The 16,003-nt window shown below is 35.9% G+C and overlaps 1 protein-coding gene across 5 annotated transcripts in view; it reads left to right on the top strand.

Annotated features, from left to right (window-relative positions):
- Nucleotides 1-16,003, top strand: part of DDHD1 (DDHD domain containing 1) — an 82,333-nt gene that overhangs the window by 22,351 nt on the left and 43,979 nt on the right. For 3 of the 5 annotated variants that reach the window (XM_081288774.1, XM_081288776.1, XM_081288777.1), the window contains exon 2: nucleotides 14,276-14,449. In XM_081288774.1, coding sequence (XP_081144900.1) covers nucleotides 14,276-14,449 — 174 coding nt within the window. Of the gene's footprint in view, nucleotides 1-14,275; nucleotides 14,450-15,338; nucleotides 15,360-16,003 lie in introns of all 5 variants that reach the window. The other 2 variants (XM_081288773.1, XM_081288775.1) reach the window with 1 other exon arrangement.

Genomic DNA, 16,003 nt, shown 5'->3' with positions numbered 1-16,003 from the left:
TTCTGAATTTACTGGAAATACTTTTAGTTTTTCTCCATTTAGTGATATCAGCTTTGGGTTTATCGTAAATGGCCTTTATGACATAGAGGTAAGTTCCTTCCAAGCCTAGCTTCTGCTGCATTTTGAACGTGAATAGGTGTTGGATTTTATCAAAAGTCTTTTCTTCATCTATTGGGATGATCATGTGATTTTTGTCCTTAATTTTAAGTAATGAATCACTTTTATTGATTTGCGTATGTTGAACCAACCTTGCATTTCTGGAATGAAACTCACTTGCTCATGTTGTATCATCTTTTTGATGTGTTTTTGAATGTGGTCTGCTAATATTTTATTAAGGATTTTTGTATCTATGTTCATTAGGCATATTGGTCTATAGTTTTCTTTCCTTGATGCATCTTTGTCTGGTTTTGGTATCAGGGTTATACTGGCCTCATAAAAAGTATTTGAGAGTGTTCCCTTACAATTTTGTAGAATAATTTAAAAGAATGGTGTTAGTTTTTCTGTAAAGGTCTAGTAAAAGTCAGCTAAGAATCCATCAGGTCCTGAGCTTTTCTTTTTTTGAAGACTTTTAATTGCTGTTTCAATTTCATTGCTTGATGTTGGTCTGTTTATGTTTTCTAGATCTCCTGATTCAATTTGAGGAGGTCAAATGTGCCTAACAAATGTATGACACTAATTTTAATGGGGTTATCGAGCAAAGAAATTGTATCTGAATAATTCTGTAAAAGAGGAATTTTTATATTTTTTTATTCTAATTGGTTATACATGATAGTAGAATGCATTTTGACACATCATACATAAATGGAGTATGACTTCTCATTCTTCTGGTTGTACACATTGTAGAAACACAAGTCATGTAATCATATATGTACATAGGGTAATAATGTCTGATTCATTCAACTATTCTTCCTACTCCATACCCCTCCCTTCACTCCCCTCTGCCTAATTCAAAAATACCTCTATTTTTCCATAGCCCCCCACCCCTTATTGTGGATTAGCATCTGCATATTAGAGAAAACATTCGACCTTTAGTTTTTTTGGGATGGGTTTATTTTGCTTAGCATGATATCCAGCTCAAGTATATTACATATTAGGCATTAAAGTGAAAAACTTTTAGTTTGACAAGTCTAATATATTTGTTTTTTGTAACCAAGTTTAAAGATAGTTACCAAAATACCAAGTTGCCTACTCTAATTTTACTAATGCTTAACAGCTTTTGCATGCCCTACACAGGGAAGTTGAAGTCTTTTAGAACCTGGTGCCTCTGCTATAGCTCCACGGAAGTCATTAGCACCATTACCTACTCAATCCTAGCTGCTGTTAAAAAACAAAAATTTTACGGGATATAGTTTCTGTCCTAGAGAAGAAATATATACCTGGAGGCCTTAGAATGCATTTTTCCTTAAGGAAACCTTATAAAAGATGGCTTGGTAGAAATAGTGCATTAATACATTAAATATATAATGGTTTAAGGAGGCCTCTCTGGGGCTAAGCTGGGATCTGAATCATCTTTTTTTAATTTTTTTTTTTTTAGTTGTTGATAGACCTTATTTTGTTTATGTATATATACATGGTGCTGAGAATCGAACCCAGTGCTTCACACATGCCAGGCAAGTGCGCTACGGCTGAGCCCCAGCCCCTGAACCATCTTTTATAGCATTAATTGTGTAAGAAGTATATTCAGAGTTCCTAGATAGTAAGTATACAACAAATCTTAAAAATGAATAACAGCATTTTCCTTAATTTTCTACCCTTCTTGTCTTCCATGTCTCCATTCTCCTCTCTTATTTCTAATTGTTGGTTGATCTCTTCTTCCCTTGAATACCAGTGCTTCACCATTACTATTTTTTGTGACTTCCTTCTTCCTTAAGTCAAATGTGATCAGATGTCCATTATAAATTTTTGCATAGGTGAATTTTAGCCATGCCTTGGATCCTAAATGGGAAAAGCTCTAGGGGCATGGATGAGCTCCAGGGAAAAGGCCCTTAAGACTTCCTTTCTGTTCTTATCATACATTGCAAAATAATGTAGATATAAATTCTTCTCAAATACAGAGCTTTAGAAATCTTATTCTTGTCCCTGCTGTCTCCTGGTGTGAATATAATTTTTTATACCTAAATATCTTTATTACAAACCTTTCCCCACCCATGCCCAAGAGATCCACTCAACATTTGCATAAAGGAAATGTTCATAGTATAAAATGGGCCCTGGAAGTTCTTCAACTTTCCAGTGAAGAACTCTTGTTCTGAGGACCCAACATGGCGGCCGGCGAGGAGGCAGCACTTTCAGTGCCTCCGCAGTAACGGGATCAGAGACACCCATTAATACACCTACATGTGACCTGCGGAGAAACTTCTAGCAAAATTCCGCTGAAAGGAGACCTGCCGGGAATTAGTAAGTTTAATGGAGGTGTCAGTTCGTCCAAGACGAGTGAATCTCGGCAACGCGGAGCAGGCTGCCGCCGAATGGCCGCTGCCCACACGTTGCAGCGAACGTACGAACGGCCGCTGCCTGCCTGGGCCCCCGCTGGCCCGGCTCTGTGAACCGCCTCTGACGGTTCGGCGCTGCAAACAACGACACCCCCCCCCCACGCTCATGTGAACAGCTCCCGCCCACTCAGCTATGCAAAAGGCCCCGCCCACATGGCGAACGGGCCCCGCCCGCGTGGCTCTGTGAACAGCCCTGCCCACACGGGGGAATCAGGAGTGGCGCGGGACCCGCAGTGCGGAACTCCCAGCTACCGCTCCCACCAGTGCTGACAACGGAGGTCTCTTGCACCAGCTTCCGGGGGCGTGGCTACCAGAGGGCAAGCAAATTCGCTGGGGGTTCTCAGCCCCAAGCTCTACAAACTTAGGGTCCGAGGGAATGGCAAACAGGGAGAGTGTGCCCAGGCGTTCATGAAAACATGGCTCACAGGAGCAGCAGACCTGGCGTGTAGCCAGTATTGTGGTGAGCGTCACCGGTGAGCGGGGCCTGGCTCGAGGAAAAGTGGGGAAGTGACTAGACACAAGAGAAGGCCCTATGCACTCAGGATTGGAGACCTGCCCATTCCGAAGAAGAGCTGCTGCACAGTGATTGGCTCCTGCCTACTGAGAGGAGAAGCTTGGCCCGGTGGGCACAGCTCCACCTACTGGAAGAATACTTAATTGAACTCTAAGACTGCATTTATAAAATTTTTTGTTGTTGTTGTTGTTTTAGAATTTTTTTAATTCATTTTATTTTATTTTATTTTTTAATTTTAATTTTTCTTTTTATTATTATTATTATTTTTAATTCTTTTTAATTTTCTATTTTTTTTCTTCTTCTGTCTTTTCATTTCTTTTCAATTTTCTTATTCCCCCTTCCTTGAATTCTACCTGCTTAATCTAATTCTCTTTAGTGACTTCTTCCCTTCCCTTCTAATACCTTTCCTCCCAAGCATCAAATAAATTTACAGGAGTAAACAGTAACTCAGCACTCAAACAGAACAAGAAGCAACATGAGCAGCATGAAAAAGCAAGGAAGAAAAGGTGTACAAACAATGCAGGACAGCCTAAATATTCAGGAGGATATAGAGTCATCAGAAAAATGGTCATATAAAGAACTCAAGGAATACCTTAGACAGATGGAATGGAACCTTAAAGAGGATACAAGACAGCAAATTCAAGCAGCGAAAGAACACATTGAGAATGAATTACATAAACAGATAAAAGAAGAAGTAAAGCATCTTTATTAGGAGATAGAGATTATAAAAAAGAATCAAAGAATAATCTTAGAAATGAAGGAAATTATAAACCAAATTAAAAACTCAAATGAGAGTATCACCAATAGAGCGGAGCAAGTAGAAGCCAGAACGTCAGATAATGAAGACAAAATATATCTTCTTGAAAAGAGTATAGCCAACTCAGATAGGCTGGTTAAAAATCACGAGAGAAACATCCAAGAGATATGTGATAACATAAAAAAAAATTTAAGAGTCATCGGGATAGAGGAAGGAATAGAGATTCAAACCAAGGGAATGAGTAACCTGCTAAATGAAATAATTACAGAAAACTTTCCAGAAATAAAAAGGGAAACAGATATACAAATTGTAGATGCATACAGGACACCAAGCATACAAAATCACAGTAGACCAACGCCAAGACACATTGTTATGAAGATATCCAATATACAGAACAAAGAGAAAATATTAAAAGCTACAAGAGAAAGGAGGCAGATTACATTCAGGGGTAAACCAATAAGGTTAACAACGGATTTTTTATCACAGATGCTGAAAGCGAGAAGATCCTTGAACAACATATTTCAAACACTGAAAGACAATGGATGCCAACCAAGAATTCTGTATCCTGCAAAATTAAGCTTCAGGTATGACAACGAAATAAAAATCTTTCATGATGAACAAAAGCTAAAAGAATTTGCAGCCAGAAAACCAGCATTGCAAAGCATCTTGAGCAAAACACTACACGAGGAAGAAATGAAAAACAATAACCAAAGCCAACAGGGGAAGTACCTCAGTAAAGACAGACAGCGGGGGGAAAGCTAATCATGGAGAAACAAACCAAATTTAAAAAAAAAAAGAGATAAATAATCAAACATGGATGGAAGTACAAACCATATATCAATAGTAACTCTAAACGTTAATGGTTTAAACTCTCCAATAATGCGACATAGGCTGGTAAGATGGATTAAAAAAACAAATCCAACAATATGCTGCCTCCAGGAGACACACCTGACTGGAAAAGACATACACAGGCTGAAGGTGAAAGGTTGGGAAAAAATATACCACGCACACGGTCCTTGCAAGCAAGCAGGGGTGGTCATCCTCATATCGAATAAAATCAACTTCAAGACTAAGTTAATCCAAAGGAATAAGAAGGACATTGCATACTGTTAAAAGGAACCATTCACCAACAAGATATAACAATTATCAATATTTATGCACCAAATAATGGTACTGAGAAGTTCATAAAACAAATTCTCCTCAAGTTCAAGAATCAAATAGACCACAATAATCATGGGTGACTTTAACACACCTCTCTCACCATTGGACAGATCCTCCAAACAAAAGTTGAATAAAGAAACTATAGAACTCAATATCACAATCAATAACCTAGACTTAACTGACATATATAGAATATATCAACCATCATCAAGTGGATATACTTTTTTCTAAGCAGCACATGGATCCTTCTCAAAAATAGACCATATATTATGCCATAGGGCAACCCTCAGTAAATATAAAGGGGTGCAGATAATACCATGCATTTTATCTGATCATAATGGAATGAAACTGGAAATCAATGATAAAAGAAGGAAGGGAAAATCCTATATCACATGGAAAATGAACAATATGTTACTGAATGATCAAGGGGTTACAGAAGACATAAAGGAAGAAATCAAAAAATTGTTAGAGATAAATGAAAATACAGACACAACATACCAGAATCTATGGGACACAATGAAAGCAGTTTTAAGAGGGAAATTCATCGCCTGGAGGTCATTCCTCAAAAAAAGGAAAAAACCAACAAATAAATGAGCTCACACTTCATCTCAAAGCCCTAGAAAAGGAAGAGCAAAACAATAGCAAATGCAGCAGAAGGCAAGAAATAATTAAAATCAGAGCAGAAATCAACGAAATTGAAACAAAAGAAACTATTGAAAAACTTAACAAAACTAAAAGTTGGTTCTTCGAAAAAATAAATAAGATTGACAGACCCTTAGCCATGCTAACGAAGAGAAGAAGAGAGAGAACTCAAATTACTAACATACGGGATGAAAAAGGCAATATCACAACAGATGCTACAGAAATACAGAAGACAATTAGAAATTATTTTGAAAACCTATATTCCAATAAAATAGAAGATAGTGAAGACATTGATAAATTTCTAAAGTCATATGATTTGCCCAGACTGAGTCAGGAGGATACACACAATTTGAACAGACCAATATCAATGGATGAAATTGAAGAAGCCATCAAAAGACTACCAACCAAGAAAAGCCCAGGACCGGATGGGTGTACAGCGGAGTTTTACAAAACCTTTAAAGAAGAATTGATACCAATACTTTTCAAGTTATTTCAGGAAATAGAAAAAGAGGGAGCCTCTTCCAAATTCATTCTGTGAGGCCAACATCACCCTGATTCCAAAGCCAGACAAAGACACCTCAAAGAAAGAAAACTACAGACCAATATCTCTAATGAACCTAGATGCAAAAATCCTCAATAAAATTCTGGCGAATCGAATACAAAAATACATCAAAAAAATTGTGCACCATGATCAAGTAGGATTCATCCCTGGGATGCAAGGATGGTTCAATATATGGAAATCAATAAATGTTATTCACCACATCGATAGACTTAAAGATAAGAACCGTATGATCATCTTGATAGATGCAGAAAAAGCATTCGACAAAGTACAGCATCCCTTTATGTTCAAAACATTAGAAAAACTAGGGATAACAGGAACCTACCTTGACATGTAAAAGCTATTTATGCTAAGCCTCAGGCTAGCATCATTCTGAATGGACAAAAGTTAAAGGCATTCCCTCTAAAATCTGGAACAAGACAGGGATGCCCTCTATCACCACTTCTATTCAATATAGTTCTTGAAACACTGGCCAGAGCAATTAGACAAGACGAAAGAAATTAAAGGCATAAGAATTGGAAAAGAAGAACTTAAATTATCACTATTTGCAGATGACATGATTCTATACCTAGAAGACCCAAAAGGGTCTACAAAGAAACTACTAGAACTAATAAATGAATTCAGCAAAGTGGCAGGATATAAAATCAACACACATAAATCAAAGGCATTTCTGTATATCAGCGACAAAACTTCTGAAACGGAAATGAGGAAAAACACTCCATTCACAATATCCTCAAAAAAAATAAAATACTTGGGAATCAACCTAACAAAAGAGGTGAAAGATTTATACAATGAAAACTACAGAACCCTAAAGAGAGAAGTAGAAGAAGATCTTAGAAGATGGAAAAATATACCCTGTTCATGGATAGGCAGAACTAACATCATCAAAATGGCGATATTACCAAAAGTTCTCTATAGGTTTAATGCAATGCCAATCAAAATCCCAATGGCATTGCTTGTAGAAATAGATAAGGCAATCATTAAATTCATATGGAAAAATAAAAGACCCAGAATAGCAAAAGCAATTCTAAGCAGGAAGATGAATCAGGCAGTATAGCGATACCAGATTTCAAACTATATTATAGAGCAATAGTAACAAAAACAGCATGGTACTGGTACCAAAACAGGCGGGTGGACCAATGGTACAGAATAGAGGACACAGAGACTAATCCACAAAGTTACAACTCTCTTATATTTGATAAAGGGGCTAAAAGCATGCAATGGAGGAAGGATAGCATCTTCAACAAATGGTGTTGGGAAAACTGGAAATCCATATGCAACAAAATGAAACTGAATCCCCTCCTCTCACCATGCACAAAAGTTAACTCAAAATGGATCAAGGAGCTTGATATCAAATCAGAGACTCTGCATCTGATAGAAGAAAAAGTTGGCTCCGATCTACATATTGTGGGGTCGGGCTCAAAATTCCTTAATAGGACACCCATAGCACAAGAGTTAATAGCAAGAATCAACAAATGGGACTTACTTAAACTAAAAAGTTTTTTCTCAGCAAGAGAAACAATAAGAGAGGTAAATAGGGAGCCTACATCATGGGAACAAATTTTTACTCCTCACACTTCAGATAGAGCCCTAATATCCAGAGTATACAAAGAACTCAAAAAATTAGACAGTAAGATAACAAATAACCCAATCAACAAATGGGCCAAGGACCTAAACAGACACTTCTCAGAGGAGGATATACAATTAATCAACAAGTACATGAAAAAATGCTCACCATCTCTAGCAGTCAGAGAAATGCAAATCAAAACCACCCTAAGATAACATCTCACTCCAGTAAGATTGGCAGCTATTATCAAGTCAAACAACAACAAGTGCTGGCGAGGATGTGGGGAAAAGGGTACTCTTGTACATTGCTGGTGGGACTGCAAATTGGTGCAGCCAATATGGAAAGCAGTATGGAGATTCCTGGGAAAAATGGGAATGGAACCACCATTTGACCCAGCTATTGCCCTTCTTGGACTATTCCCTGAAGACCTTAAAAGAGCGTACTACAGGGATACTGCCACATTGATGTTCATAGCAGCACAATTCACAGTAGCTAGACTGTGGAACCAACCCAGATGCCCTTCAATGGATGAATGGATTTAAAAAATGTGGGATCTATACACCATGGCGTATTACGCAGACAAAATCATGGAATTCGCAGGGAAATGGATGGCACTAGAGCAGATTATGCTTAGTGAAGCTAGCCAATCCCTAAAAAACAAATACCAAATGTCTTCTTTGATATAATGAGAGCAACTATGAACAGAGCAGGGAGGAAGAGCAGGAAGAAAAGATTAACATTAAACAGAGACATGAGATGGGAGGGAAAGGGAGAGAAAAGGGAAATTGCATGGAAATGAAGGGAGACCCTCATTGCTATACAAAATTACATATAAGAGGTTGTGAGGGGAATGGGAAAATAAACAAGGAGAGAAATGAATTACAGTAGATGGGGTAGAGAGAGAAGATGGGAGGGAGGGGGGGGATAGTAGAGGATAGGAAAGGTAGCAGAATACAACAGTTACTAGTATGGCATTATGTAAAAATGTGGATGTGTAACCGATGTGATTCTGCAATCTGTATTTGGGGTAAAAATGGGAGTTCATAACCCACTTGAAGCTAATATATGAAATATGATATGTCAAGAACTTTGTAAGGTTTTGAACAACCAATTAAAAAAAAGAACTCTTGTCCTTTTTTTTTTAAAATTCCAATAAAGGCCTTTCTTTATTGTTTAAATTCCAATAAAGGCCTTCTTTATGTTTTGCTAAAATTATAATTACAATAATGACTTCAGTTTTTTTTCTGATAAATGCTTTTTGTAAGTGTTGGTCTTTACATTAAGTTTAAATTGACTTTCAGTGACTATTGTTATAAACTAAAAAAAAAAGCAATATTTTGGATATCTTGTTCAAATTTATTCTTTGCATCAGTTAATCCTGAGCAAAATTTTTCTCTGGTCCCAATCTGTAACTACAAAGTGATGTTACATTTAAAAACTATATATGTGCAGGTGTATATCAGTTAGCAGTAGGTTCTATAAAACATTATAAAAAAGCCAAAATGATAGTGTCTTAAATGAGTACAGTTCTCGCCACATGAAAGAAGTGTAGCTGTCCAAAGTCCAAGGCTATGTGGTAGGTACTATGGCTTGTTATTCACAGGAGGAATTACCATCCTTTGTAAGTGACTTAGTTCAGAAATTCAAGGCATACAGGTGACACAATTGCTTCTGAAATTAAACAAGTAAAAAGTGGGAGTGCATACTTGGATTAGACTGAAGCCTACCTAATAAGGGATAAGTTTTCGAGTGACACAGTAAACACAGCTTAGTGTCCAGTTTAGTTGTAAAAAAGCATTTAAGGAGGGCAAATTTGGATGACTCCAAGTTTTCTGACTTGATCAATCAGCTAAATACAGTCAGCATTCCCTTCACTAAAATAGGGAATACAGGTTGAGGAACAGATTTGTGTTTTGTTTTGGTTTTTTCTAGGAATTGAATGTGTTCCATAATTATTTGTGGTTCAGCACAACTAAAGAACCTGTGTACCCTGGGAGAGAGCTAACGGGGTGCTTTTCTATTTGGAAAGTTGCATAGTTTAAAATAACTTGAAGAAGTTAGGAGTCAGTTTAGGTTGGAATCTTGTTTTACACATTGCCATTTATGTGCTTTTGGGCAGTTGATTTAGTTTCATTGACTCAGCTTATTGGGAAATAAAAAAACTATAATTTAAGATTATTAAGATTAAATTAGTTGAGCTTCTTGATCTGAAAGGCAATGGAAGCAGTTGTGTTAGACCACGATGCAAAGACCATGGACTCCAATTGAAATCAAATTAAAGCAAGCTTATAATTTCGACCAGCCGGGCAGGAACAGAAGACAGCCCCTTAGCTTGGAGCACAGCTTTATAGCACAGAAATTTACGTGAAGCGGGCTTTGAGAACTTACAGATAACAAAATTTTGACAAGCATAGCAGAAAGGCTAGTTAATATTTTAGCGGGCCCTGACATCAGAATTTATGAGGGTCATTAGAGCTTCAGAGAGCGTCGTTATCTGGTCAGGGAGAGCCAGGCATGAATTCAAGGCACGGGCAGGCATTCCAAGCAAGTTTAGAAATCGCAGTAATTTATAGCAAACCGAAATTAGCTTTTCATGCCTTTTGGTGAGATGGCTCCTAATCTTAAGAGGGAATTGGGCTGGGTTTATCAGTTGTCCAAATCTAAATCTCTCCAGTGTCTTGACAAAGAACCATAAGACCAAAAAGGATATTCCTCACACCTTCAACATTCCTATGATATAGGTACCATGAATTTTTCATTACCTTTATGTAAACAAACATCAAGTTAAAACAGTTCCTGTTGCTGCTATAAGCCTGTGAATGTGAAGAGTAGGCAAGAGGAGGCCTAAGAAGCAATGAAGAGGAGAGGGGAGATAGGTTAACATAAACCACAGTCGCCCAAAGAGAGAGAGTACCAACAGTAACTGCTAAAATACAAATCCTATAATTAGCTACAGGGAAGGTGTGTGAGGGAGGGGAAGGGGAAGTGAGAGGGACCAGAAGTAGCAGCAACTGAGAAGTAGTGCTCCTGGAAAAGGAGATGAAGAAAAGCATGGTAGTGAAAGGAAAGAAGGAAGTAAGGACAAAAGGGAAGGGCCCTAGAGAGATAAAAGAGAAACAAGGCACATCCCCCCAACTCCACCCTGACATTGTCTGTTAGAGGGGCCCCTTTCCAGTGTGAAGAAGCAAAGATTCTTAAACTGAGAACTCTGCCCACAAAATGGCCAAGAATAGAATGAATTAAATGCTATACAAAGCTATTTTAAGAAAAAAAAAAAAAAAAACAGAAAAATGTGAATGAAAGCATTTCATTTGGTAGAAATTCTTCCCCCAAAAAGCAAACACAAAACAAAAGGAACCTATATGTCAGTGTTCCAACCTAACAAAATATTCTCAAGCTAACTTATGGACATACTCAAAACAAAATACCACGTAGAAGCAAAAATTGAAAATCTAAGAGACTACAAAAAAAGGAAGAACTGTGACATGTTTGATTAAATTCAAAAGAAATTGAAGAAAAAGGCAAAGCTGGGCATAGGGATGTAGCTGAGTGCTGGAGCACTTGCCTAGCAGGTCAGGTGCAAGGCCCTGAGTTCAATCCCCCACAGGCACCCCCCCACACACCCTCAAAAGTAAAGCCACATTATATCCAGGGGAGATTAAATTAAAATAAAAATTTAATTGGAGGACTGGGGATGTAGCTCAGTTGGCAGAGTGCTTGCCTTGCAAACACAAGACACAAGGCCCTAGTTCAATCTCCAGCACCACAAAAAAAAAAAAAAAAAAAAAAATCTACTTGAGACCATTGATGAAAAGAAGGAAAACAGCTAAAAGAATGAAATGAGATACAGAAAGAAGTAAATAAATAAATAAAGCAAGCAAGCAAGAAAGAAAACTTTAGAGAAAGAGTAGTTAAACTACAGGCAAAAGAAGACCCAAACACTTAAAATTTCCTTGGATTTAATTAGTCCCTGAAGAATAAAAGTCAGTAGAACAGAACTAATTAAATCATGATGCAAGGAGAAAAAGTATCTCACTACTAGTAAAGGAAAATTAGAGAAATAAAGGAAAATTAGAAAATCAGATTCCTTAAGAACAATATTCAAAAGAAAGCTACAGTAGAACATCATTTTTTACAACTCTAAAGTGCAGGCAAGTGCAGTTTGAATGTGTAAGAGTTTAGAGACTACTTAGTAAAAATTTAACATACTTAAATATAAATCCAAGACTGAAACAGTGGTTGGGACATGAGTATAATTGTTATATGTTCTTACAAAGGGAAAATAAAAATAGAATAATATAATTCTCTATTGTATACAGAGTACGTTGGAGTCATATTATCATATAAATGGACAGACCAAATAATAAAAGGTTAAGTAAGCAAAAAGGAGATTTGACACACACAAAGGTATACACTAGAACAAAAATGCAGATCTTTCTTAGACCAAAAGAAAGTACAAAACCACAAAAATACCATATAGAGAAAAAAAGAGGGGCTGGGGTGGTGGCTCAGTGGTAGAGCGCTTGCCTAGCATGTATGAGACACTGGGTTTGAGTCTCAGCACTGCATATAAAAAAATACAAGTCCATTGACAACTAAAAAATATTTTTTTAAAGTATGAATGATAAATTTGGCAATTATAAAAGAATAAGAGTTGAGTTCAAATATAATATAGCTATATCAAAATTACATAGCCATATAAACATTAATGGACTTATTCAAAAGAAAAATATTTTCAAATGACATCATAAAGCAAAACCCAATTGGATGTTATAAACAAGAGACATGTCTAAAAATGTGATTAAAAAAAAAGATTTAAAGGGATGTAGCCAAGTATAGAGATGTATGCCTATAATCCCAGTGACTCGGGAGGCTGAGGCAGGAGGATCCCAAGTTCCAAGGCCTACCTCAGCAACTTAGTGAGATCCTGTCTCAAAATAAAAAATAAAAAGGACTGAGGGTATAGTTCATTGATTGAGTGCCTCTGGGTTTAATCGCCAGTACACAAAAGATAAATAAAGAGTATCACAGGCAAATGGAAATAATAAGAAATCAGGGGTTGATAAATAAAGTAGAATCTAGGTTTAAAAAAAAAAACTTGACAGAGTACACTTATAATATTAAAAGTCATAATTTACAATGAAGTTACAATGTTTTTTGTATGCACTAAATATTAGCAAACACCACCACATAGCAGAATTACTATAGCAGAATATTGGAGAATGCAGGAAGCAACAGAAAAACATAAGAAAATTTTAACATCATAGTTCAAATCTAGTGGGGTCAGATGTTTCAAAATCACCTTGTTCATTTCCTGTTCCAAACCTAGAATTAGCTATTTTATAAAGGAGACTTGGATTCTTGTGAGAAATATTTGGAGATCTTTATATTGGGGGGGCGGGGGGTGCTCACATATTCAGTCTTTGTTTCTAGACTTCTCTAGCTTGAACTTTTTTTAAAAAATGCATCCTTAGTTCATGCTGACATTTATAATTATGATTACAAGGGTTTTCTTTGATTTTTATATTTGTATCTCTTGTGTTAAAATTCTAGTTTCCTAATGATTTTAATAGATCAATACATTCACCTTAACCTATGGTTGAAAATGAGCAGTACCAATTTTCTTGTTAAAAGTGTGATTAGTGCAGAGAGTTTAAGATAATATATGTTGGGCTGGGGATGTGGCTCAAGCGGTAGCGCGCTCGTCTGGCATGCGTGCGGCCCAGGTTCAATCCTCAGCACCACATACAAAGATGTTGTGTCCGCCGAAAACTAAAAGAATAAATAAATATTTTTAAAAAAAGAGTTTAAGATAATATATGTTGTTCTTTATGTCCTTAAGATATTTCCTAATATATATGTTTAAATTTAAGTTAAGTTGAAATGATTTCTCTTTATACGGTTAAATCACCAGCTCCCTACATAGTTTTTTTCATTTTGCTTTTTACTCTTAGAGTTTTGTTATTTTTATTCTGATTTATTTTTCCTTTATTTTAAAACTTTAAGGATTCAAGCAAGATAGCTTAACTAACAGCAGAAATAAAAGTTAGGCTTTTGGAAACAGTGTTTAATTGGAGAAAAGTTATTCAAGAAAATTGTTCTTGATTTTTTTTTTCTAAAATTGATGAGCAATTTATTAAGAGTTTCATTTATCCCCTGTGTGCTAACTGGGATCCCATAACTTTCAAGGGATCCCTAAAAAGTATGTCACACACACTATTTCCAAATACTAGTTCTGGGATTTTAATCTCAATATATTCGATATATTTGGAATTCTCAGTAAAGCCTTGTATGAAACTTCTTAACCCTTTAGTCTCCTTATTATGGTTACTCAAGTCCTCAGTTATATAAATAGTTGCTTATCTGTCTGTCTACTGCTAAAGTAATCTTTATGTGTAATATTGAAGTAAAATTTATGCTGATACACCCTGGCTTGAAATCTGGATTTTAAAACTTTAAATGATTATACTGGGTCATGAAAGTCTGGTTTTGTGACAGTAGCAACAATAAGTAAGATTGTAATTATTGTGTCTCATTTTAAGTGGTTTAATTCTACAATATATAATTTTATCATTTTTCTTTTCAGAGGCTGATAAAATACCAGTAATGCGTGGACAGTGGTTTATTGATGGTACTTGGCAGCCTCTAGAAGAAGAAGAAAGTAATTTAATTGAGCAAGAACATCTCAGATGTTTTAGGGGTCAGCAGATGCAGGAAAATTTTGATCTTGAAGTATCAAAATCCTTAGATGGAAAAGATGGTAAGACCAGTTAATATATTTAATACATTCTGTAAATTGAGTAAATTATTGATAAAGTTTAAGAGTAGCTTATAAATTCGGTAGTAGTAATTCAGGAGGATTAAAATTTATAAAATTGGGCTGGGGATGTGGCTCAAGCGGTAGCGCGCTTGCCTGGCATGCGTGCGGCCCGGGTTCGATCCTCAGCACCACATACCAACAAAGATGTTGTGTCCGCCGAGAACTAAAAATAAATATTAAAAATTCTCTCTCTCTCTCTCTCCTCTCTCACTCTCTCTTTAAAAAACAAATTATAAAATTTTGTTTGTTTATTTTTTGTGGTTATGGGGATCCAACCTAGAGCCTCAACATAGTAAGTAAGCAGTGTACCACTGAGCTATAATCCCCAGCCCTAAAAATATTTGATAACTATTCTAAAATTAAAAACTGCTATAAATTTCAGAGCTGTCTCAATATTTATTTTACTAAATATGTATGTTTCACTGCATGATACTAACACCATGTATTGCAAATATATGTATATATTTTACTCCCTAAATTAGTCTTTTTTGGCAGTTTTTTAGTTATCCAAAAAACCTTGAACTTAGTAGAAAAATTCCTTATTATATCAAAGAAGCAGTTTTGTTAATGTTGGTTCTTTTCCTAAAGTTTAAAAACCTGTAACTGCTTTTGTGTATTCTTAACTGGTCTCTCCAATGAGAACATATCAATTGCTAATTCGAAATAGTCTGCCCCTTATATATCCTTATTCAGTATTTGGATATGTTTGCAATAGTTAAAAATATAATAGTAGCAAAGATTGCTGTGTTTTCATTATGTGTCTGAATCTTGAGTAAACTTTAAATGCATGGTAAAGTTAAAAATACTTCTATTGTTCCATTTACTGCAGGCAGTGGGATCAACTATTCTGGTGAGTATAAATGTACAGGTAGATTAGAATGTATAGCTATCTCTAAATTTTTACCTTAAAGAGTTTCTTCATCCATGCTTGCCTCTATTTGGAAGGTTTCTTGGCAAGCCCTACTGAACCTAGTGAATTGAGGAAAAAAAATACAAAGTGAGAGATTTCTTCCTCCTAAAACATTTCTAATGCAGAAAAACTCAATATTGATCAGGTAATTCACAGACTACAGCTTGAAAAAACAAATTACATGGTTGGAAATAATTGTTCATATAACAAGTAATGGCAAAACAACAATAAGCTTTATATTAGCCGAAAATTTTTTTCTATTAGTAAGTTCTCTTTTTCTCTTTTCTTCTCTTTATTCTTTTATCTTTTTCTGAATACACACACACACACACACACACACACACACACACACACACATGAGCATGTAAATTATACAGTTTAGCTTATATCAAATTAAAATATCTTTTGTATCTACTTGGTTAAAAGTTTGTATAACTGAGAAAAGTTGTGACTTCTTAATAAATCTACCAAATTTGTATAATAGTTCTGTTATGTGCAGATATTATATTCTAGGAATTTGAAATTTATTTTCTCATTTTCTTATCTGTAGAATCAAATATGTCCTTATTTCACTGTAAAATTCA

This window comes from Spermophilus citellus (assembly GCF_964194105.1).
Source record: "Spermophilus citellus genome assembly, chromosome: 4".
Lineage (NCBI taxonomy): Eukaryota > Metazoa > Chordata > Mammalia > Rodentia > Sciuridae > Spermophilus > Spermophilus citellus.
The sequence above is the reverse complement of the archived record's forward strand: the minus strand, read 5'-3'. Positions and strand labels throughout refer to the sequence as shown.